Source organism: Rattus norvegicus, chromosome 4 (assembly GCF_036323735.1).
Source record: "Rattus norvegicus strain BN/NHsdMcwi chromosome 4, GRCr8, whole genome shotgun sequence".
In the NCBI taxonomy this organism is placed as follows: Eukaryota; Metazoa; Chordata; class Mammalia; order Rodentia; family Muridae; genus Rattus; species Rattus norvegicus.
Window position 1 is genome coordinate 177,473,828 of NC_086022.1, and position 22,606 is coordinate 177,496,433.

A 22,606-nucleotide genomic window follows, 5' to 3' on the forward strand; every position below is an offset into this window, starting at 1 on the left:
TTGAAGGAGAGTGATCTCACTACACTCGGATTAGAAATCTTAGATAATATAGATAGTAATTGTGGACTGTATACCTCAAAACACCAGAAGAAAGGATTTTTCAATGTTTTTTTTTTGCTACCAAGAATGTATAATTAGTCACCCAATTACACAGCATACACATACATTGAAACACTGATTGGTTCCCCATTAATACACACACTCTTACAGTTGTACATCAATTAAAAATTGATTTGTTCTTGAACATCCCCATAAACATTGAAAAACAAGCACGCACGCTGTGCCGTGATCAGTCTGACTTCAAGGTTGGAAGAAAGCAGAGAACTAGGTGTGAAATTCTCCACTCAGTCAGCTTACACATTCGTGTTTACACGTCCGGCGAGCTAAAACGGTGGACCAGTGACTTCGCTCGCCACTGAGCACATCAATCCTGCTGAAGAGAAAGGGAGCCACTACGGGGAGATGGGGCAGGCTGAACACCCATAGTAACACTGGGAGGAAATGGCCAGTCCAGGGTGTTGGAGCTTAAGCAGAATGGAAGAATAGACAGTGAGGTTTGAATGCAGACGTGACGTATTCAGCAGATACAGAAACAGGGCTGTGGTATCAGAACCGAGCTTTCCAGAAGATTAAGAACTGGAGCTTGTCTGGGAACTCAGATCACAATCACACCCCATGGTTGTTGCCCATCGACTAGGCTGGGCTGGAACAGCTAAGAGTCCGAAGGAAAATAAGAGTGGTAATCGGGAGAGTCCACAGGAGAAATGAAAATGGAGGGCAGGAAGTTGGGAGTGTCAGCAGTGTCGGAGAAGGCTGTGTCGGAGAAGGCTTTCAGAGCGAGTTAGATCCCACCAAGGGGAAAACGAAGGAGGAACTCAAGTCTGAACATGAAGGCAGGAACGAAGCAGAGGCCAGGGAGGAGTGCTGCTTCCTGGCTTGTTCCCCTGGCTTGCTCAGCTACCTTTCATATATGCTCCGGGACCACCTGCCTAGGTGTGGCACTGCCCACAGTGGGCTGGGCTCACCCACTCAATCAGCAATCAGGATAACGCCCACAGGCTTGCCTATAGACCAATCCAATGAAGACATTCTTCGGTGACAGTCCCTCTTCCCAGATGACTCCCGCTTGTGTCAAATCGACAGAAAACTAAGTAGCATGAGGAGCATATGTTGTGTTTTATAAAAAAGAAAAGGAAGCCTGGGATATGTTTGGTAGCGGCGCACTACGGTGTGGGGAAAGGGGGGTCCTCTACGGACCCATGCTGAGGCATCCCTTCCCCTGAGGTACCAGCCATACGACGACGGATACAGTATGGAATAGAGTTTACTCAGGGCATGGGAAGGGGAGTTGAAGGTGTAGTAAGGGGTAGTAGAGAGAGAGGGGAGAGGGGGGAGGGAGGGAGGGAGGGAGGGAGAGAGAGAGAGAGACTGACTTTGTCATGAACACATTGGTGGGGGCAGAGGAATGGGGAGAGAAGGGACAGAGGGGGAAAGGGGTAAGAGAGCAAGAGAAGCGAGGAAGAGAGTGAGGAGCGGGCAAGCGGGCCCTTTTATACTGAGTCAGGCACATCTGGCTGTTGCCAGGTAACTGTGAGGCGGAGCCTAGAAGGAATACAACAGCACGACCTGCTTACACTCACAGGTCGCCTCGTTCTCATTCAAACTGCGCCCCCTATCGTCTCCCCCTCAGCCTCGGCCAGGGTCCTGCTACTCCATCTCTTCCTTTCTCCCCTTTCTGGGTGGAGCATGTTGGTACATGAAGCATCTCACCTGCCTCCTTCCAAAAGATTCTCTGAGGAAACCTGCTAGAGCAGTGGTTCTCCGCCTTCCTAGTTCTGAGACCCTGTACTACAGTTCCTCGCGTTGTGTTGACCCCCACCACCACCACCACCACACAATTATTTTTGCTGTTACTTCATAACTGTAATTTTGCTACTATTATGAATTGCAATGTAAGTATCTATGTCTTCCAACCGTCTCAGTCAACCCCAAAGGGACTGCGTCCCACAGGTTGGAACCACTCTTGCTACAGTTTTCGAGCAGACAGCCTTTAAACTTCACTCTGCTTCCGTGGCAGGCACAACATAGACTGAGGAGTTTAGATTTTTGGCTACATCCTTGGGTTATTGACTGTCCCCGAATTCTTATCAAAATTGGAATACAGCTTACCAAAGTCAGTTTACCGATCTAGAAGAGTAAAACGCCATGAGGTGTTTTCTTAGTAATCGTGGTTCCGGTGGTCATTCTGGTGCTATGAGGGGAGGACGCACCCTCATGGGACTTGCTTTCTTCCCTTTTAGCCTTATCCTTCTCCCTAGCCTGACTCTGATGGTCTCGTCCTCCCTGGTCACCAAGAGCAGGTGTGAAGTCAGCTCTGCTATGTGTTCTCCTAGCTCCAGTGAGAAAGCTGCACTGAGACCACCCTGCTTTGGCCTTCAGTAACTTTACTTACGTGAAGAAGGGAAGAGGCTAAAGCCAATCAGTAGAAATGTTATCCGAAGGTAAGAGTTGTGCAGAGTCAAAAAGAATGTTCTTTATTTGTAACGAGCTCATGTGCACACAAGATTTATACAAACCGAACTACTTACCGAATTATCAACTATATACAAAAGGCCCTGACACTAAACACCAAACACACGGGTTCATAATACACTAGGGTATAAAAATCAAAGGGTTGGGCTGAACTCAGCAAATCAACCTCCCGCCTTGAGCTCAGCATTAAGAGCCAGTCATAGTACAGTTTTGACTTCCCAGCGCGCCTCCGGAGGTTCTACAACAGTGAACAGTACGGAGAGCCGGGTGGGTGAGCAACACTGTAGTTCACCGAGAGTTCACTACAGTGCCCTCTAGTGGAAGACATGGGGTAATACACCTTACAGAGAGCTGGAGAGACTCTGTTAGTGTTAGGACCCTGTCAGGAAGGGCGCGTGCACACTCAAAATGCAATAAAGAGTCAGACGCACAGGAACTTAAAAGGAAAGTCCATTTTCAAAATTAGAAGATGAGAAAATTTATTATTTGCGGTAACATTAAGAAAATACAGGTATTCCCAACCATGTTCACCAATGAGGGACAGAACCCAGCCCTTAGGTTTCTCCAGTTTGATAGGATGGTGTCTGTTGTTCTTGTGATTTCGAGAAGTATTTCTCACAGACACTTAGAAATGTCGGGATAAAAACATTAAGATACAGGCTATGATTATCTAAATAGGCATAAAATAAAATTTCCTCGGGGATGTGGTTTAACCCCTCTCCTTTCCACATCCGAGCAGCTCATGGAGGATTTTCAATAACAGTTCTTTCTGTGTTAGGAACCAGCCCTGGCCTTCAGATTCACGATGTTCAGACCTGAACTTCGGCCTGAACTCGCTGAAGGTGGATACAGAGCTCAACGACTGGAGAAATTTATGCCCCCGTTTATTAATAATTCTGCCGTCACCAAATACGACGATAATGTCTTATGAGTGCCGCATTTTACACATTCTTGAAGTACGTGTTTCTCATGGAAAGAACTATCTGCTTTTCACATCAGTAAAGAATATTTACGTGTTTCCCAGGCGCCACGCTGCAGAGAACGGAATACAGTTCATTTCCCTTCCGATTGCGCGTGCTCCTTCAAGCATCTGCGATTGCGCGCACACCTTCTTCAAGCGTCTGCGACTGCGCATACTCCTTCAAATGTCTGCCCACTTCACTGTTTCTCATCTTCTCCGTGAATAGCTCATCAAAGGCTCTGTTCTGCTTCGGAGTGAAGTAGTTTATCCAATCACCCACCACTCCTAGAAACACAGGAAATGTGTCAGGCAAGACCCAGTCTCGACCCACAACACTCAAACTTGAAGAAGTCAAATCAAACAGCTTTGCAATCAAATGGGAGTGTTTGGTTTCTCCTGGTGATAAAATGACAGGGAGGGGAGATTATTTCTCACTTGCTTCTTTGGTGTTTCTAGTGACTTCTGTGTGATAGCTATGTTAATTTCAACAGTTTATAATTATTTATTATCTAATAATTTAAGATAATATAATAAAGATTTAAAATATATAAATGTATTTTTGCTGGAGTAGCTCAGGACGTTCTAGTCGAAATGTGACGCAGCATAAATGCGACAGTGTGAGTGCAGAGGTAGTTCGTGTGTTTGCCTTCTTGGGGGCTCACACAGCGGAAGCTGGTCTGAGAATAGACCGTAGGAATGGGTAGCTCATCTCAATTTCAGAAATGTCTTTCCTATAGAATGAACAACGGAGAACTGGGCACACAAACAGAAGTTTTCAATACAAGGCATTTGGTGATAGATGTATATAGGCTGCCAGCCTCTCTGAATTTGAGAAATCTGAATTGAGTGTTTTTCAGACACTCCGAACTGTTTTCCTCATTTCCAGTATGCTCCCCTTGTCAAACTTGGGGCTCGGGTTCCACCCCTGGGGTCTCCCAGTCCTAGTGCCAAGGGCACATTACTTTATCACTACACTTGTTCTCCGTGATCCCTTTCAAGCTGGGGGCTACCCTTGTGTGTAATCAAGAGCTAGGCATCCTATGTGTGCAAAAAGACACGCAGGGCTTCACTGCATGCAGGACAATGTCACTTACAGAAAAGAAATGCATTATGTTCTAGGAAAGGCTTCTTTTTTTGCATGTTATATGCTTTATTAAAAACATATATTACACGGTTTTTTAGACAGGGTCATATTACATAGTTCTGGTTGGCTTGGAACCATACTATGTGGATCAGGCTGGCCTCAGATCTGCCTGCCTCTGTTTCCAGAGTATTGGTATTAAAGACGTGCATCCCCATGCTCAGCCCACATGAAAATTAATATACTGAGAGCATAGTAAGATAGACATCGTGGATCTGAACTCAGAAAACTACAGCCTGTGTACTAAAACTTGCGCGCCGTTTGTTTCGGTTTGTTTTGGCTTTCTCGTAGCTGACGTTATTTTAAAGATTTATTTATTTCACGTGTATAAATGTATGTCAACAGTGGGTGCGTCCAGCAGGAGCCAGTCTTCCACGCTTACATCCAGTGCAAAGAAACCATACCCAGGTGCAACTGCCATGCTGCCAGTTACAGGTGGTGCCGATAGAGTTTCAGCTGGGCATGCTTGCCAGGGTTACAGCCACGGCTGGTCGGGCGGAGTGGGAAATAATCACACGGTGCTCTCTCGCTCTCTCTCTCTATCTCTCTCTCTCTCTCTCTCTCTCTCTCTCTCTCTCTCTCTCTCTCTCTCTCCTCTCTCTCTCTCTCTCTCCTCTTTTCGTTCCTTTGCCTAGCTTATATACACTCCCCACACCACCCCGTGCCCCTCCCCTACCGTAAGGTCTGTCTGTCCCACTTCAAATTTTCTCCAGAACGCCTCTCAATCTCTTGCCATTCCTGCCTGCCTTAAACCACCATGCCATCCTCTTCTGTGCACCCTCAGCTCGTGCAGCGCGCTCTTCTCTTCTCTGTGTCTTGTCAAGCCTCCCCCGCCCCCCCCCCCCCATCTCCATGCACACTACTGTGCAAACTGCTCAGAGCCCAAGAAGAACTGACAGGTCGCCACGTGTCCCTGGCTTTTGGTCTAATTCTGGCCCAAATCTTTTCTTGCCTCCCTTGGGCTGCTTCATTCTCATGGATATGAGGGTCTTCTGTCACTCCAGCTCTTGGCTGGCATCCAGACGATGCTGTGGCATCCACAGTCTGCCAATGGCTCCCTGACTGACTTCTCAACTAATTGTCATTCAAGCAGAAGTGACTGAAAATGTTTCCCACCTAAACAGTTTATGGGCACCTTGCTCAGTTCTTCTGTCTGACTTCCACTCTCTTCTAAGCATGTTTATACTCTGCCCCTGCCACTATAGCACACAGACCAGCTTGTGCCAGGTCCACTCTTCAACCAGGAACAAAGAAGTTGGGAAGAGGGGAGAGGAAGGGAGGGATGGGAGGGGTGGAAGGGGATGGAAGTGGAGAGGAGGGGGGGAGGGGGTGCTTCTCATGAAGTTTAAGCTCTCTAGCACCAATATCTTCTCTCCTTTATTGTGCTTCTCACAGGCCCACTGCAGAACAGCATACTACTGTGTCTTCCAGGGCGCCCTACGTGACTCAGCTGTGGTTCTGACCCTGCCCCTCGCTGGCATTGGCTCTCCCTGTGATTCTGACTCCGCCCCCTCGCTAGGATTGGCTCTCTTGGAAAGCATTCCTTGTCTATCATTTTCATAACCACTTCTCAAACTTTCAGTCCTGGATGTACTGGGAGCAGGATCTTCCCCCTTACTGTAGGCGTATGATCCCGCCCCCACACCCACAACCCACGTTTCTCGTCACAGTTGCCTGCTATTAGCGTTGTGCATTCCGGTCTGGAACATGAACTTCTAAAGGAGAGATGCCGTGTTTTATTCAGTGTTTGCATATTAGTTCTAGAATTAATTAGCTTATTAATACTTGCTGAATTGAATGCTTGCCTCGTTTCTTAACCTTGGTTTTATGACTCTGAATAAATGAGACTAAACTACAACAATAGAAAATTTGCAAAGTTAGGATAATATCTGTTTTACACGAGTTGGCAAATCTTTGCTTGGGGGGGGCTGGTGGGGAGGATTGAATGTATTCTGTTGGGACAAGAAAGGGAATAGACATTTGCCTTTTAGTAAGAATCGGGCACATGTACTTGCAAAACATTTTGCCTTTGTAAGTTATAAAACATTTCTCCTCTAGCTAGATAAAAATTTACACACTTCAAAACAGTTCTAGAGGCTGCAGAGATAGATCAGGGGTTAAGAGTACTGGCTACTCTCACATGGGACCTGGCTTCAGTTCCCAGTCCACACGGTGGTTTACAACCATTTAACTCCAGTTTCAGGGGATCGAATGCCCTCTTCTGACACTCTTGGGAACTGCACCCACATGGTACAGACATATGTCCATCTTCCTTCTACCTTAAACCTGGAGAATTATTGGGAGAGATTCAATCCTCTTTCTTGTAGTTCTATACACATTGAAAGCTTGTAACATAACTGCTGCCATCCTCTGTGTGCGGAGGAGACTGGCTCCAGAATTTCTGAGTCTCCAACATTCTGAGATGCACGTTCTTATACAGAATGGCGTCTACCCTTTGCTTACCTAAAACCTTCATGTAACCTCCTCATACATCCTCCCACTACCACTGATCGTCTCTACATGACCTATTACAACTTCAATACCACATACATAGTAGGGACTTGCTGTTGTCTAGGAAACAATGAAAACGGAAGTCTGCACATGCTCAGTATCGGTACAACTCTCTTCCCTCTAGGATTTTCAGTCTTTGTGACTGACTCCTAGATGAGCAAAGAACCTGTAGAAACCGAGAGCCAAACGCTCCCCGGCGGGAGCCGCAGCTGCAGCCGCCTCCTGCCCAGCAGCCACCTCCTGCCCAGCAGCCGCCTCCTGCCCAGCAGCCGCCTCCTGCCCAGCAGCCGCCTCCTGCCCACCTACCTTTTCTGAACACCAGGTTCCTGTTGGACGTGAGGGCACAGATGACGTGATTGGGATCGCAGTTTTCTTTGGCAGCGTTACTTTTCATTTCACTGAACGATGTACTCCGAGCGATCTTACCCATCTCGCTGTCGTTCACATCAATGCCAAGGAAAGCAGTTATTTTCTTTAGGCTCTTAACAAAATCCTGAGCGATAAGAAAGTTAAGTAAGTGTGCCTCTTATCTGAATACCAATTCATTTCTCTGAATTTTAAGGCGAAATTCACCCACTGTTTTATTTGTTTTTGGCAAGGTTTCTCTGTCACCCTGGCTGGTCTGGAACTGACTATGTAGACCAGGCTGGCCTCGAACTCACGGGTCTCTCTGCCTCTACCTCCGGAGCGCTGGGATAAAGGCATGCACTAGGAGAGTTTTCGCTTAATTTGGGTTCAGCCGCTGAGAAGCTTGAGACTTACCTTTTTCATTTCTTCGTAGAAGAGGAAGAGGACGTTCTTATCATTTTTGTGTTCTTCCCAGCTCAAAACATGATCAAACCAGGAGCCATACACAACTGGAAGAGAAATACATTACAGTTACTGTTCACAACGAAGGCTTCTCCGGCCTGGCCTGGTCCACCTCCGTACTTGCCCACTGCTCTGGAGAGAGACTACCTAGAAGGTTCTATTCACTGCACCTTCACCCCGGAGAGGCGCGCTGCTGTGAGCTCCCACTGGCCCACACCTTCATAGTCGTGGAGTAGTTTTCCCTTAATCTAGTAAATAATTTTTATCACCCTGAAAAGTGACAGCAAGATCAACGTGTACGTTTTTCTCAGTAATTATATTCTGAACTTTTAAAGCTCTCCCAAGGAAACAGTAAGGATCAGTCATTTTCTTTAAAGGGTCATTCATAAGTTCAGGTTTTTACTACAAAAGTTTGTAAACTTTTCCCTTGGACCGAGTTCTCACTACATAGACTAGGGTAGTTCTGAGACTCATGGTAAGTCTCCTGCCTCAGCTTCTCAAGTGCTAAGATTATAACCATGAGCTATCATGCCCAGTTTTAAAACTTTGTTTTTAAAAGGAACTTACGATGATTGTTGGTGATTAGTAATTAGGATGATTATAGTATTTGTTGGCTAGAAATTTTAAACTAAATTAAGAGCATAGTAAGTTTTAAGAATATTGGGGTGGGGGGGTTGCTGGAGAGATGGCTCAGCGGTAAGCACTGACTCCTCTTCCAGAGGTCCTGAGTTCAATTCCCAGCAACCACATGCTGGCTCACAACCATCTGTAATGGGATCTGGTGCCCTCTTCTGGTGTGTGTGAAGACAGCTACAGTGTACTCACATACATTAAATAAATAAATCTTTAAAAAAAAAAAAAGAATATTCCGAGGGAACGATTCAGCCTTAGGAACATCTGTACAGTTTGTTAACAGCACCTTATTTCCTTGTCAAATGAGAGCCTTGGAATTTTCTCAAGGCTCAAAAGTCAAAACATTGCATGTACCTCCCTTGAGATGATGGTTAGAAAACAATGCATGCTGTAGTCTCCGGATGCCATCTCACTAGTCACACGACTCATAAAGCAGGATGTGGTTAAATGCATCCTTCCAGGGCTCAGTATCACCCCAAACTCAAACGCTAGCTTCTGCCCTCAGTGTCAGAGATGCCGGTGTAGAAAGCACCTGATGTCTGCTCACTCAGCTCACAAGAGTTTAGGAAGCCTGATACACATTGCATGAGATGTTCTGAACATAAAAGCTTGGAATAAATTATATCTGATAGCATATCATCGCAATATAATTACCCCATTAACTAACTGTAATTCTTGGTGATTTTAGATTTTGAGGAAACAAAATTGCAAATATACATACATATATATATATTTGCTTTTGTTAATTCATTCATTCTCACAATATTGATACATTGTGATATTTTCATGCATGTGCAGTATTATTTGCTATTTTTATTTGCACACATGCACACACATATACACATGTACACACACATGCACACACACATGCGCACACACATACATGCACACACACATACAAATGCACACACACTTGCACATGCATGTATACACACATGCACACACATATACACATGCACACACATGCACAGACTCACACATGCATGTATACACACACATACACACACATGCACACACATGCACATACACACACACATGCACTCACACACCACTGAAGTCTAGACTCCTCATATGAGAGGAAGCATGTGCTGTCTGTCTTTCTGAGTCTCTCTTGCTTTGTTGTGTCTTTTTAACCAGGAAGTTCTGGGATTGCTGTGATGCTGTCACAGAGTTGGCCTTCTACCCCAGGCACCCGAGAGAGAGAGAGAAAGAGAGAGAGAGAACTCCTCAAAGCGTTGCTCGCTTCTCCTTATCAGTTCTTCAGGCTGTTTTGGAGTCTGACCCAATATCTTATTGCAGAATTGCCCAAGACCGCAATGGCGGAAAGAATTGCTTGTCTAAGAATGACCACCCTTTTTCCAGACTCAAACGCCTGTAGAAGGAAGACTGATTTTTTTCCTCTCACATAGCCTTAAGGAACAAAGGATAATCTCACATCAGTCGGGTCTCAACCTAAAGTCTATCTGACCCTCCACATCCTACCAATACCCACAGGTCCCACATGGGGCTATTGTCTACAGCTCGGCTGCTGTCAGACGCCTTCAGACTGTCAGAGAAGCCGGGCTCCTGCAGGCAGGGGCAGCACAGAGTCATGGTCACTGGTTAAACGCAATCAACTTGGCCTATTATGGCTTTTTCAGAAAGAAATGGATCACAATGTGCATTTAAGAATGGCTTTCAGGGTTTGAGCTTCTCATAATTTGAAAGGTTCTATTTGCCATAGAGGAAGCTATATTCCGTCTTTCTCCAAAAAGGTCGGAGGGCAGCTGAAAGAATTGAGAGCTGTTACCTTCCTGGCCAGCACGCAGGAGCACATTAGGACTGTGTGTGGAGGAATCCTTGATGGACCAAGATTTCTCAAGTGACAAATTGAGTTACATTTAAAACCACAAGCCCTCATTTTCCAAGTCATTCACAGCCCTTCACTGTAAAGAAAATGAAGTTTCTAAAATAAAGGCATGTCCTCTTTTGCCTACCCCTTATCCTTACAGTCACTGGGTCCTCTCTCCCCATGTCTGCCTTTAGCTTCTGCCTGGATTTCCTTCTTTTATCAATCAAAACTCCTCCCCTGAATGCCTGTGGGCAGAGCTGGCTTAAGCTCACCCAATCTATAGGTCTAAAAAGTAAGTCAGAAACTTTGCTTGCTAGAACCTTCCAGAACTGCACCCCCGCCCCCGTATAGAACACAAGTTTCTTTGAGATGTTATGTCCTGTGAGTAGTTCACATCCCCCCTCCCCGAGTCTTCAGTCATTCAGTCAACCTGGTCACTCTACCAAGGTCACCGAGGACGATGACTGTCAGTCACAGTGGCCTGTGTCACCCGGTGTCTTGCCAACAGCCCTAATGGTCTTACCAGACAGCTCCTACAGTTCTCCACTGGCCCTTTCTGTCTCTGCCTTCCTCTCATTGGCTCTCTCAGCTGTCTCCCTGGCGATGCTCCCCTGCTATCTTAATGCTTATTTCAATAGACAAAGGAGAAGAAAAAGCCGCTCAGCAAAACACTTCATTCTCTCTCTCTCTCTCTCTCTCTCTCTCTCTCTCTCTCTCTCTCTCTCTCTCTCTCTCTCTCTCTCTCTGTCAGTGCTGCCAGAGGACTTTATACGGCTCTGTATTTAGACTCATGACTTGTACTTCCAACCTGTGACCCATGGCTCCCTTCCCATCTACGAGCGTTATGTTAATGCTCTACTCTATGCGCCAGCTGTTCCTGCCTTCTGCCCCATAGCAATTATAATGCATTTCTCAGTTTCCAGAAATGGCTCCGAAATCACAGCCACTGTGTTATAAAGCAAAACTTTCTGGAATGGAAGGCCTAGGAAATGCACAGCCCCAGTACAAGGTCTGAAAGGGAGCTAGGGGTGTACAAATGAGTTCAATGTTCAGATATTAGTTTCATTGAGATATTAATGTGGCTTGATATCACCAAAGCATAATTTATAGTTACTGATTAACTTGACAAACTACTACCCGGAAAGTCAATTAGAGGATTACATAAATGTCCGGCTGCATCTTCACTCTCCTGTCTCTTTACAGAAGTAGGAGTTGAGTGTGCATAGGAAGGTCAGCCCAGGATATTGTAGCGACTTCCTTAGAAAATAACTTGGATGCACACCTGCCTCCAGGTGAAGCTACTTGAAAGCCTTCCGCGTCTACTAGAGTAGCTGGGTGGATTTCCGCAGCGTCCCGCGGCCAGTACTTCAGTTTCAACTCTGAACGATCCTGTGGGTGGGCCGTTCTGTTAGTCTCGTCTGTGTGTGAAGCTACATAGTTGTGGGGCTGTCCTAAGTCAAGCTGCATGACGTGCAGACCTGAACTGATGCCACCTTAGCTGCCTTTTCTCTCTGCTCTACTGCGTGCCACAAAAGAAGTCACACTGTCTTCAGAGTCCTGCGAACCCCCCTTGCATGTGAAACACACCCATGCATGTCTGCATCTGCACGGCGCGGTACCAACAATTCTGTTGCTACCCTTCCCGTTGTTTGGTGATGATGTTTTCTTTTTCCTGAGGTGGTGTCATGTAGCCTATGCTATCCTTGAATTTGGTGTGCAGCCCAGAATAATCTTAAACTCCTAATCTCGGTGCATCAATCTCCCTGGGATTATAACGCTGGGATTATATATATATATATATATATATATATATATATATATATATATATATATATATATGTCTGGGCTCTGACTTACAAACAGGAAAGGTGAAGCTGTTGCTCACGTTTAAATAAAGCTTTCTGAATGACAGACGGTGGTGACCAGCTGACGCAGGATGACGTTCCCAGGGTTGATGCGTGATGACGTACCCAGGGTTGACGCAGAATGACGTAACCCAGAGGTAGAATCGTTATAGAAGAGATCCCATTACAACTTAGGTGTAAGAGAAATGTCTGGAAGGATTTTCCAACCAATCCTCTCTCTGCCTCTCCTCCCAGGCAGTCTGCTATTACGGTGTGGTGCTCGCTGGGTGCGCATTATTTCCCCAGCACTGACCAGCCTTATTGCATTCTGACCTGGCCTGGCCCTTTGTATGGCTATGTCCAGAGAAAACCAAAATGCAGAAGAGGAGCAGGCTTATCCTGGTACTGCCCTGGTTCCTCCTACCTCACCCGGGTGTATTCACTTTCTGGGTACAGAGTCCTAATAAAGACATGGCCAGGTTGGAACACAGGCAGCGGGAGGAGAGGCAGCCACAGTGTGCATTTCTCCTCTTGAGAAAGAGCAGACTCAGGGTCTGTTCTGAAAAAAGAATTGTGTGTTTAGATTCTGCTTATTCCAAAGATGGACTCAGGGCAGAGGGAGGCACGCTGACCGTCTTTAAATACTTGGAAGATGGTCAGGCAGCTTTTTAGACTGAGCTCATTGTGGCAGGGGGAAAGATTTTGGAATAATAATTAAAGTTTGGCTGTACTCCTTACTTGATATGCATCCGTGAGTGAGTTATTTGGCTTCCCTCGCTTGTCACCCCTTGGAGCTGCAAACTCAGGTTAATAGCACCTACCGCACGAGGGTTAGGTGAGGGTGAAATGAGGTAATATTTACCCAACACTTAGCTAAGTGTCTGTCACATGGGAATCACGCAGTAAGATAAGAATGAACCGGTGTGTGGCTGTGTGAGGTTAATGAACCTGTGGTCGGGGTTGGGATGTTCAAGCTTAGCCTACATCCTTCTTGAGACTGGGAGTCAAGTAAAGGCCAGGTGCCGTGTTTGAATCCTGTAAAGTACCTGGCAGTCCTGTGACGTCATGGTTCTGCTAGCTGTGTGGCATTTGTTAAGGGGGAAACTACATCTCATCTCATCTCCGAAGGAGTTGAAACAGGGTGAGTCGCACAGTCAGGAAGCAGGGAGTCAGTGTGGATTTAAGGTTAAGGCTATGTTTGTTTCCCTCGGCCTCCCTGAAACTAACCCGGATAGCTGCTGAACAGTCTGCCAGCAAAACCGTAAAATATGTCCACTTAGTGCTGGCAATACGTGCACAGGAGTGGGGCTCAGTGGGTGCAAAGGAGACTGCATGAAGTTGGTGGGCGGGGGGGGGGGGAGAGTGGGGGGGACGGAGGCGGGGCCGGGGGCGGGGGCGGAGATAAGGAAGAGATGGTGAAGTAAGGAGGGGGCATGATCACAGGGGTGGAATCCTCAAACGCTAAAAGTTTAAAACTCAAAAAGTATGTATGAATAGATTCTTTGGCCTAGGTTAGTGACCCGGGTTTGGGGTGGGGCATTAGCAGAAAGTCAGATAGATATTCCAGACTCTTAGACTGTCAACTCTGCGGCTTATTCTTTAAGTAAAAGTTGTTCACTAAATGTGTAACTAGGAAAGACCTACAGTGACCCCCAAAAGAGATGGAGTTCTCCAAGCACTCACCAATTTAAACTCCTGTCTCCTAATTTCTTCACCATGTTAGCATACTATCGTTTAATATTTGTTTAAGAATTAAGGTTTTACCTGGGCACTTGGGAGCAGAGGCAGATGGGTCTCTGAGTTTCAGACCAGCCTGGTCTACAGAATGAGTTCCAGGATAGTCTGGGCAGCATAAAGAAACTTGTCTTGGGGTGGGGGGAGACTTACAAAGATTAAAGGTTCCCCCAACACCACCAAGTCAGAGGGAGAGGAACAAAGGTGCAGGGTGGCAGGACCAAGGGGCCCTGGGCACCCTGTCGAACCAAGTCTCACACTGCTTTCAGGGTCTGTTGCTTTCTGTTCCCTCTCATGAAATCAGTTTTCTCATGATTTGTTCATTGTTTCTTTGGGAGGATTGGTGTGTGTGTATGTATTTTATCTGTTGTGATATCTACTTCCAGGCTACCTAACTGTCCTCCCCTGAGTACATAATTCTCACAGGGGTAGGGGTGGGGGACTGGTGGTATATGAAAAAAAATTAAGTTATTACCAAGAATTAATCTCTGTCTTGAAGATTTTATACGTAACTCAAAAATATGCTCCTCCTCATGGGCCATAAGAATGACCGTGAATTGATAAAGAATTTGCTTAGAAGAAACAAAAACTTCTCCTCAGCGCATGTGTGAGAGCCAGCAATTAGGCTCCATCCAAAGGTCAGAGCGACCTTTCATTTTGGGTGAGAAAGTTCAGTGTGTTTAATGAATTTTAAAAGATGATTGTCGGGGTTGGGGATTTAGCTCAGTGGTAGAGCGCTTGCCTAGCAAGCACAAGGCTCTGGATTCGGTCCCCAGCGCCAAAAAAAAAAAAAGATGATTGTCAGGGCTGGGAGATGGTTCATGAAGCATCACTGAACGAGATACAAGGACCTGAGTTCAAATCCCAGCATCCAGGTTATGAGACAGCAGAGCGAGTCCACAGGCACCTCAGTGACCTCAGCCCAGCTGAGGTGGAGACAGAAGGACCTCTGAGGTCCCTGGATGCCAGCCCCGCTCTAAGCTCAGTGACCTCATTGCAAGGAAGTGAGGTGGATGTGATACAGTAAGGCATGCAACGTGCTTCTTAGGACTCTGCACACACACACACACACACACAAACACACACACACAAGCATACACACACATACACACACACAAACACACACACACAAGCATACACACACACAGTAAATAAACACGACTTAAATTAAGGAAATTATGACTGCTATATTTACCGTCTCCTTTGAGGAACAGCTCTAGAAACGCAGCCCATGTTTCTGTGGAAGGGAGGTTAGGGTTGTCCCTGTAATAATGGAACATGGACACCGCTGTATCCTTCGGATTTCTCACAATGTAGATGATCTGTTTTAAAAACACACAGACAATTTGCTCTAGGATGAAAATAGCCACAACACAAAATATTTCCCAAAAGCAAGTTGCAGGTGAAACTTACCTGTGGGAATTCCACGTTTTTCTTTCTGTTTCCTCCTTCCTTCCTTCCTTCCTTCCTTCCTTCCTTCCTTCCTGCTCTCTCTCTCTCTCTCTCTCTCTCTCTCTCTCTCTCTCAATAACATTAGCGGATAACTGACTAGTCCTGGCTTCACTCTCCAGAAACCCAGTGTACATGTGAGTCATCCAAGAAGAATGTTAATAAGCAGATTGTGATTCCAGGGGTCCAAGAGATGGCCTGGCTTGCTGTGTTTCAAACCAGCCCCCAGCAGCCACTGGTGCTCACAGCCCAGTGGACAGCTTTCTAAGTCATTTGCTAAGTGTGGCCCTGTCTTTTAGAGCCAGGCATGGAAGAACCCCTATTCACTGTCAGACAAAACAATGTTTTTGTTATCTATATGTTAAACGACACTTGCACGCAGCCAGACTTTTCGCAACTGTCTATTAAGCCTACTGGAAAACTATAGTCTGGACCTTCCCTTTCTGACAGTTTAACTCCTTGCCAAGCAGAACATCTAAGATTCCCTCCCAGTGCCTAAGAAAACTGCAACTATAATTCAATCCACAAACATGTATTCTGTGTGTGCTGAATACCAGAAAATCTGCAATGACCCAGCTCCGAGGGTATGACAACTAACGAGAAAGGAATGCTTTGAGCCCCCTCTCAGCGTGTAGCGGGCTGACTGGCAGACAATCGCATGTTCTCTTGACAACAGACCATTGTAGGAGCTCGAAGACAGGATTATAAAAGGGAACAGCGAAAATCTTCCAGAAAGCAATAGAAGACGCTAGGTAATAGAGCCTTTCTGATCACAGTCAACATTGCACGGGTTAAGAACGAGACGTCCTCCGGTTTTTAACTGACAATTGGGACAGACACAATTTACCTAGATAAGGCAGACTTTTTCAGAGTCACTGTTAGTACAATGCTATCTTTCAGTAGCGTGTTCATAGTCCAGACGTTGTGTGATCCACATGAATAGTGCCCGGTTCCTCTTTAATTGAGAGATGTGTAAAGGTCAATGTGTCAGGAATGAAGCCCCACCCAGGACACTCTCCAGCTTATGCTGTGATAGGAAGCAACCTCAAAGACCTTGGGCCTTCCCTTACTGTGCCAGGCTTCCAGAGTAGAACCACAGAAGCCCAGGGCTTGCTGAACTCACTTCTAAAACTCCACTGCACGGACAAAGTGGAATAAAGGAGCAAAACCCCATGCTTCCACTGATGAACTGGACAAAGTTGTTTGGCAGAGAAGCAAGCCTCTCAAGGAGCCCTGGGGTGAGGTGTGCGTTACAGACTTGGGAGCACAGTGCAGCCCGTTTTTACAGATGTTATAGTAAACTGAGAAACCTGAAGAATCATTGGAGGAGGTTAGGAGCTATAGAGAAGTCAGGATGGTACTCCAGGAGACGTGGGGGAAGAGACATTGGCTAAAGCATCACGGGGAGACAGAGAGATGGCTTAATGGTTAGAACCCTTGCTGTTCTTCCAGAGGACCCCAGTTCAGTTCCTAGCACTCACACTGGACAACTCACAGCTGCCTGTCATTCCAGCTCTAGAGGGATCCAGGTGTCCACAGACACCTGCACTCATGTGCACAAGTGCGTGCGCACACACACACACACACACACACACACACACACACACACATACACACACAAATAATAAAAGCAAAATCATTGTTAAGCATAAAATGTTAATCATAAAATGAGTAACAAAATATAAATTTCAAGCTCTGGATTTCCCTGACAGAAAAGAGCAAGGAAAAGTAAAGATTAAGAAGTGCAATCATCTGTAACTCCCTGTCACCCTCTTCTGCCCTCCCAACCACACACAACAGCTACACATGAGGTGCAAAGACACCCAGGAAAGTATTTTTTTAATATCTGGATTTGTACCACCTTTTTAAAAAATATATAGATTTATTTTATATGAATACACTGTAGCTGTCTTCAGACACACCAGAAGAGGGCATCAGATCCCATTATAGATGGTTATGAGCCACCATGTGGTTCCTGGGATTTGAACTCAGGACCTCAGGAAGAGCAGTCGGTGCTCTTAACCACTGAACCATCTCTCCAGTTCGAAAGTTTATTTTTAAAATGAGAAACAAACAAACAACAACAACAACAAAAAAGGCTAAGTGAAGCTGAGAGGTTTGGGGGGGCAGTTAGAGGGACTAACTCTCTGGTCTGATCAGCCTTACAGGGATAGGGAAGTAGGAAAAGTTGACTGACTCTCAGGCCCTCAGGACTAACCAATAACCATATCCATGGAGGGCCTACATTTTTAATTATATGCAGCATTGCGTCATGAGCTGATAGGAACAAGGTGTTCGATTTATGTTTCAATGGACAACCAGGGGACCTGCAATTGACTTAGATAAGAAAGTATTTGCTGAGTCATTTAATGTCATCCCTATCTTCTGGAGGAGAAGGGAAGAGGCTTGGTTCCTTCCCATCAGGTCTATTGAGAAAGGGTGCACCTTAAAGCTGCACATTCAGTGTAGAGGTAAAGAAGAACCTGTCTCGGACTCAGGTCCTTGCTCAAGTGGCCTGTCACCCACATGTGTCATGTGTGTGGGACAAATACCAAACTGCCTGGCTGGTAATGATTGCTTGAGAATGTCATTAGTTACTGGAATTAGATCCCCACCTCCATCTCCCTCCCCCTCTCCTCCTCCTCTTCCTTCATTTCCTTCTCCTCTCTTTCTCCCTCCCTCCCTCCCTCCTTCTCTCCTTCCCCCTCTCTCCCCCTCTCTCCCTCCCTCCCTCTTCCTTCCCTCCCTCTTCCCTCACTTTCTCTCTAACTCCCTCTCTGTCTCTCTGTTTCTGTCTCTCTCTGTGCCCCTCTCTCTCTCCCTATCTCTTCTTCCCTCCCTCTCTCCCTCTCTCTGCCCCTCTCTTTCTCTCTTCCCCCTCCCTCTTCCTCTTTCTCCCCTCCCCTCATCCTCCTCCTTACTCTCCCATCTCCAGTGTCCTTCCATGTCTCTCTCCCTCTCTCTGTATTTAATCCAGGAGCTGAATCCTTATCCGCACATTCCTAAAAAGATTACATCGACTGCTAATGCCATATGCTAGAAATTCACTTTGCTTGCTGAGTTATTTGCTCCTGGTATTGTTTTTCCTGTACAGATACGTTTCAATCACACTGAGAATATTTGTTACACATGAACTAAAAGCATGGTTTCCTATCCCTTTATCATTTAAAAATCTCCCTGTGAAAATGTAAAGGAGGAAAATAAAGCTGTGAAAATGGAAAATGTCCTTCAAATTATAATTAGCTTTTAAAAATTCTAGGCCGTGAGTTAATAATGGATCAAGGAAACCGTCCTGTAGCATTTCTTCCTATAATAACTTTTTTCCCAGAAAAGGTAAAATAAATACAAACAGCACTTACTTTACTACCGCGGAGCCCCATGACAGGGCAAGAACACAGAGCCCCAGGGCTAGAGAGACTGCTCAGTGATTAGGAGCACTGGCTGCTCTCGCAGAGTCCCGGGTTCAGTTCCCAGCACCTACGTGGTGGCTCACAACACTGGTAACTCCAATTATAGGAGAACTTTTGCTTCCTTTGGGAGCCCAAAGCCACTGCATGCACATAGTGCACATACACACCCGAAGGCACTCACTCACGCTTACACATCAAATGAAAAGGAAATGAATCCTTGGGGGAAAAGAACTGAGCATTTCTGAGGCTGCCCCTGGGCAGCAGCACTGAGCAACCCGGAGGCTGCCCCTAAGCAGAACTGAGCATTCCCAGGTTGCCCCTGGGCACAGCACCCACCTTGCACTGCTTCTGTTTCACAGTCACCGGAAGCATTTCATAGTTCAGATGGGTCGGGATAACTCTTCTCTTAGGAACCATTCTTAGCTCTTCAAATTTAGAAATGTCTCCCAGTTCAACAGGAGATGTGAGCGTGATGCCGGCGTTGGGAATGCGCTCAATGACTTCTGCCAGCCAGTGGGTGCCTGCAAGCAAACAGAGGTTGGAACGCACTTGTAATTCCACGTTGCACCTGAGCACGGGGCGCAAATGCACGTTATGTGAACACCGCAAGCCTGACTGCTCTCAGTGGTTCTGATGCTGACACCCCTGGAAGCTGGTGAAATGCTAACTGGGTTTGTGGAGTAGACTCCGGTTACAGGAGTGCAAAGGTTTGCACAGGACGTTTGCTGAGCCCTTCCTTTAAAGTAATTGTTACCACTCACTTCTAGAAACTTCCAATCACCAGCTCACATGCATCTTCCCTAATGTGGTTCCCACGGACCATGAGCGCTTCTCTTTTTATAGGCCATCTTCAAGCCTCTCGACCTGCCCCTCACATTACTCTCCTTTCTGCCTCCCCATGGTACCCAGGCCCTTCCTCTGTTAGAACACACACCAGAACACAGTTATAATGGCACCTGAAGAGAGACACAGATCCTCTGTATGCATGGGATGGTATCTGTGCTAACCAAGCATTTAAATCATAAATGTTTGTCATACTCAGATAAAAGGTGGAAACCGTGGAATTTGAAAAACGGCACAGAATTCTGTTTAGGTTCTGGTTTTTGTGGGTGGGTGTGGGGTGGGGATGGGGGTGTTTTGAATTGTATTTGTTATTATTGTATTTGTACACAATGGGGGTAGGGGATGCCACAGAGGGCACGTGAATGTCAGAGGACAGCTTTGTAGAATCGGTCATGGCTTCCCCCTGTATCCATGCTCACCAGATCAAATTCACATGGCCCAGGCTAACACAGGAAGGGCTTTACCCATGTGCCTGCCCAGTTGTTCTCGTGTTTGTTGATGGTGGGGGAGATGTTACACAGGGATGATACAGGGGTCTGAACCATGTGCTGTGTTCATGCTACACAAGAGCTCTTCCCTGAACATCCCACTGCCGTCACCCAGCCAAGAATTCAACCCCACACTTTGCTGAAGCAAACGATGGCTGCACCCCAATTTTGCAGCAGAGAAACTAAAGCTTGCAGGAGGGAGTGGGGACATTTTGCTCATTTGAAGACTACATCCCCGAGGAGGTTAAACCAGGCTAGTGCCCACTATTTCACTGTGATTTCAGTGACACTGACTGGATAAATAAATACTGTCTACAGTGATCTGACTTGCTCTGTAAGTTTTACATTAAGTATCCTTTACAAAGGTCTGGGTTTTTTTTTCTTTTTTTTAAAGATTTATTTATTAGTGTGAGTGTTTCTCCTGCAGGCATGTGTGTATCTTGTGAGTACGTGATATCTGCAGAAAAAGGCTTCAGATTCTCTGGAACTGGAATTAAGAATTGTGTGTGTGTGTGTGTGTGTGTGTGTGTGTGTGTGTGTGTGTGCGTGTTCTCAAAAAGCCTCTGACCCCTGTGCACTTTGCTTCTTCCCACACTGATGACCTGTCTGACGGGGAACTACAGTTCATAAGTGACTAAACAAATGGCAGCTTGGCTACTCCTTGTTGAACTCCTTCCCTGTAGTCACCATCTCTATGTGGCCACTATTCTGGAAACAGAGGCAGGCAACCGGACGTTACATAACAAAAGGAAGTCAGCATAGAACCAACTCCCAGAAGTGCAGCCTGGCCTTGCTTATACCCACTGACATCCATTCTGAAGTAAAAGTGTAGCAGGGAAAGTATTTAGAGCTCTCATTAGAGCAGGTGAACAAAGGTATCGACAATTAAGTAGGAGCGAGCAAAGGCTGTTTAGTCATGGGCAGGAGAGAGTGGGAATCTCTCACAGAGCCAATTTTGCTTACTGCATATGATTTATGCACCTTCATAAATCAAATGGAAAGCTTCCGCACAGCTCCAACTACTTCACCTGAGTCTTTAAGGAAATCTAAATCCTTGAAGACCATTTCCCCGCCTTTGGAATAAACAGTCTGCCAAATGAACGGAAACAATGTTTCCACCTCTTACCGTTGCATTTGTTACTCTGTATCTTTTAGTGCACTTCAGGGAGTAAACTCACCGGATTTGGGGTAGGAAACCAGAAATATGTCATCTTCTCTCGCATCAAAGGAGTCCAAGGAACCAAGGAGTTCTTCTGAAGACATGACAGAGAAGATGACACCCCTGTACTTATGAAGGAGACTTGGCTGACTCTCGGATGACATCTTCCACTGACCCTGTTAGAGGCTGTATGCTCAGCACCGCCCCTCCACAAGCCACAGGCAAACCTGGCCCTTGGTCACAACCCCAGCAGAGTGGCAGAGGGATCTTGGTATCTCTAAGCTGACATTCCATGTGTCTATATATACCTTTTGCAATTCTGTACAAGAATAATTTTTAAACCACCAGCGAGCCAATGTCTATGATAAAAGTCATGTTATCTGAATTTTCCTGATAAGGCGGGTTACAGAATGTGTCCTTCCAACCCAGTTCAGGATCATTTGCATAGATCACTACCAGGCCACCAAGAGTAATCACTGTGTTATGATAGGACCACTAATCAAATCTTTGTCCTAAATAGGCAAAGGCTTTAGTCACCATAATGAATTATATCACTGAAAGTCATTAGGAAAATTGGGTTTCTACTCATTAACACGGTATAGGAAGAAGCCAGTACTTAGAGTTTGACGGGAAAGGAGACAGAGACAAGGAAACACGAAAATTTCCAGGAATTGGGAAATACTCTTGCAACAATCTTTATGAGCTATAGTTTAGAAGAAATACAATGAGAGTCGTAATACCACACACTAGAAATGGACTTGTTGAGAACACATGCCGCCAGGAGGCTGTAGAGAGGGAAGCTACCTCTTATCACACTCCGTTTTAGTCTTGGTTGATAACATGACAACATTCCAGGTTCAATCAGGTGTGGGGAGGAAATGCCTAGTTATTTTCAACGAGCCTCAGTTGAGAATTTGGCTTGTCTGACAGTGGAAGGAACATTGGAAGGCATTGGAAGAAGAAAGACGCCCGTGGCCGTAACAGAAACAAGTGATCACGTACACTGGAGATGAATCCACACACAGGGGATAAGAAAGAACCCACTGAGAGAACAAGCATGTGGAGGGGAAGCTGCCGCTGGGTGGCAAGATCAGCACTCGGGATGACCCGGCTTCCTGTGTTCTGGGCCGAGGCAAGAGGAAGCAGAGCTTTCCGTGGGCTGGTCACGTGGTACAGTTGCTGGGCACACAGGAAGCCAGGAATGGATACCCAGGGACACAGACACAACGTACGGTGCTACAGGCCTGCAATCCTAGCACC

General features: G+C 46.1%; 1 protein-coding gene across 2 annotated transcripts; it reads right to left on the reverse strand.

The window, feature by feature from the left end:
• Window positions 1–2,985: 2,985 nt before the first annotated feature.
• On the reverse strand, window positions 2,986–21,550 carry Sult6b2 (sulfotransferase family 6B, member 2). 2 transcript variants are annotated; one of them, XM_575715.8, is made up of 6 exons: window positions 21,366–21,550; window positions 19,193–19,377; window positions 15,193–15,319; window positions 7,908–8,002; window positions 7,452–7,638; window positions 2,986–3,778 (listed from the first exon to the last, which is right to left on the reverse strand). In XM_575715.8, exons 1-6 carry the CDS (start codon window positions 21,508–21,510, stop codon window positions 3,615–3,617), a joined length of 903 nt encoding a protein of 300 aa, XP_575715.1. In that variant the 5' UTR covers window positions 21,511–21,550; the 3' UTR covers window positions 2,986–3,614. The 2 variants fall into 2 exon arrangements, with proteins under 2 accessions (XP_575715.1, XP_063142951.1); XM_063286881.1 differs by lacking the exons at window positions 19,193–19,377; window positions 21,366–21,550 and adding an exon at window positions 15,411–15,519.
• Window positions 21,551–22,606: the final 1,056 nt, after the last annotated feature.

Coding starts and splice junctions, on each gene's coding strand:
- Sult6b2 (XM_575715.8), bottom strand. CDS start 21,510: ATGTCATCCGAGAGTCAGCCAAGTCTCCTTCATAAGTACAGGGGTGTC. Junction 7,639..7,907: donor TCTACGAAGAAATGAAAAAG/GTAAGTCTCAAG, acceptor CTTATCGCTCAG/GATTTTGTTAAGAGCCTAAA. Junction 3,779..7,451: donor GAACCTGGTGTTCAGAAAAG/GTAGGTGGGCAG, acceptor CTGTGTTTCTAG/GAGTGGTGGGTGATTGGATA.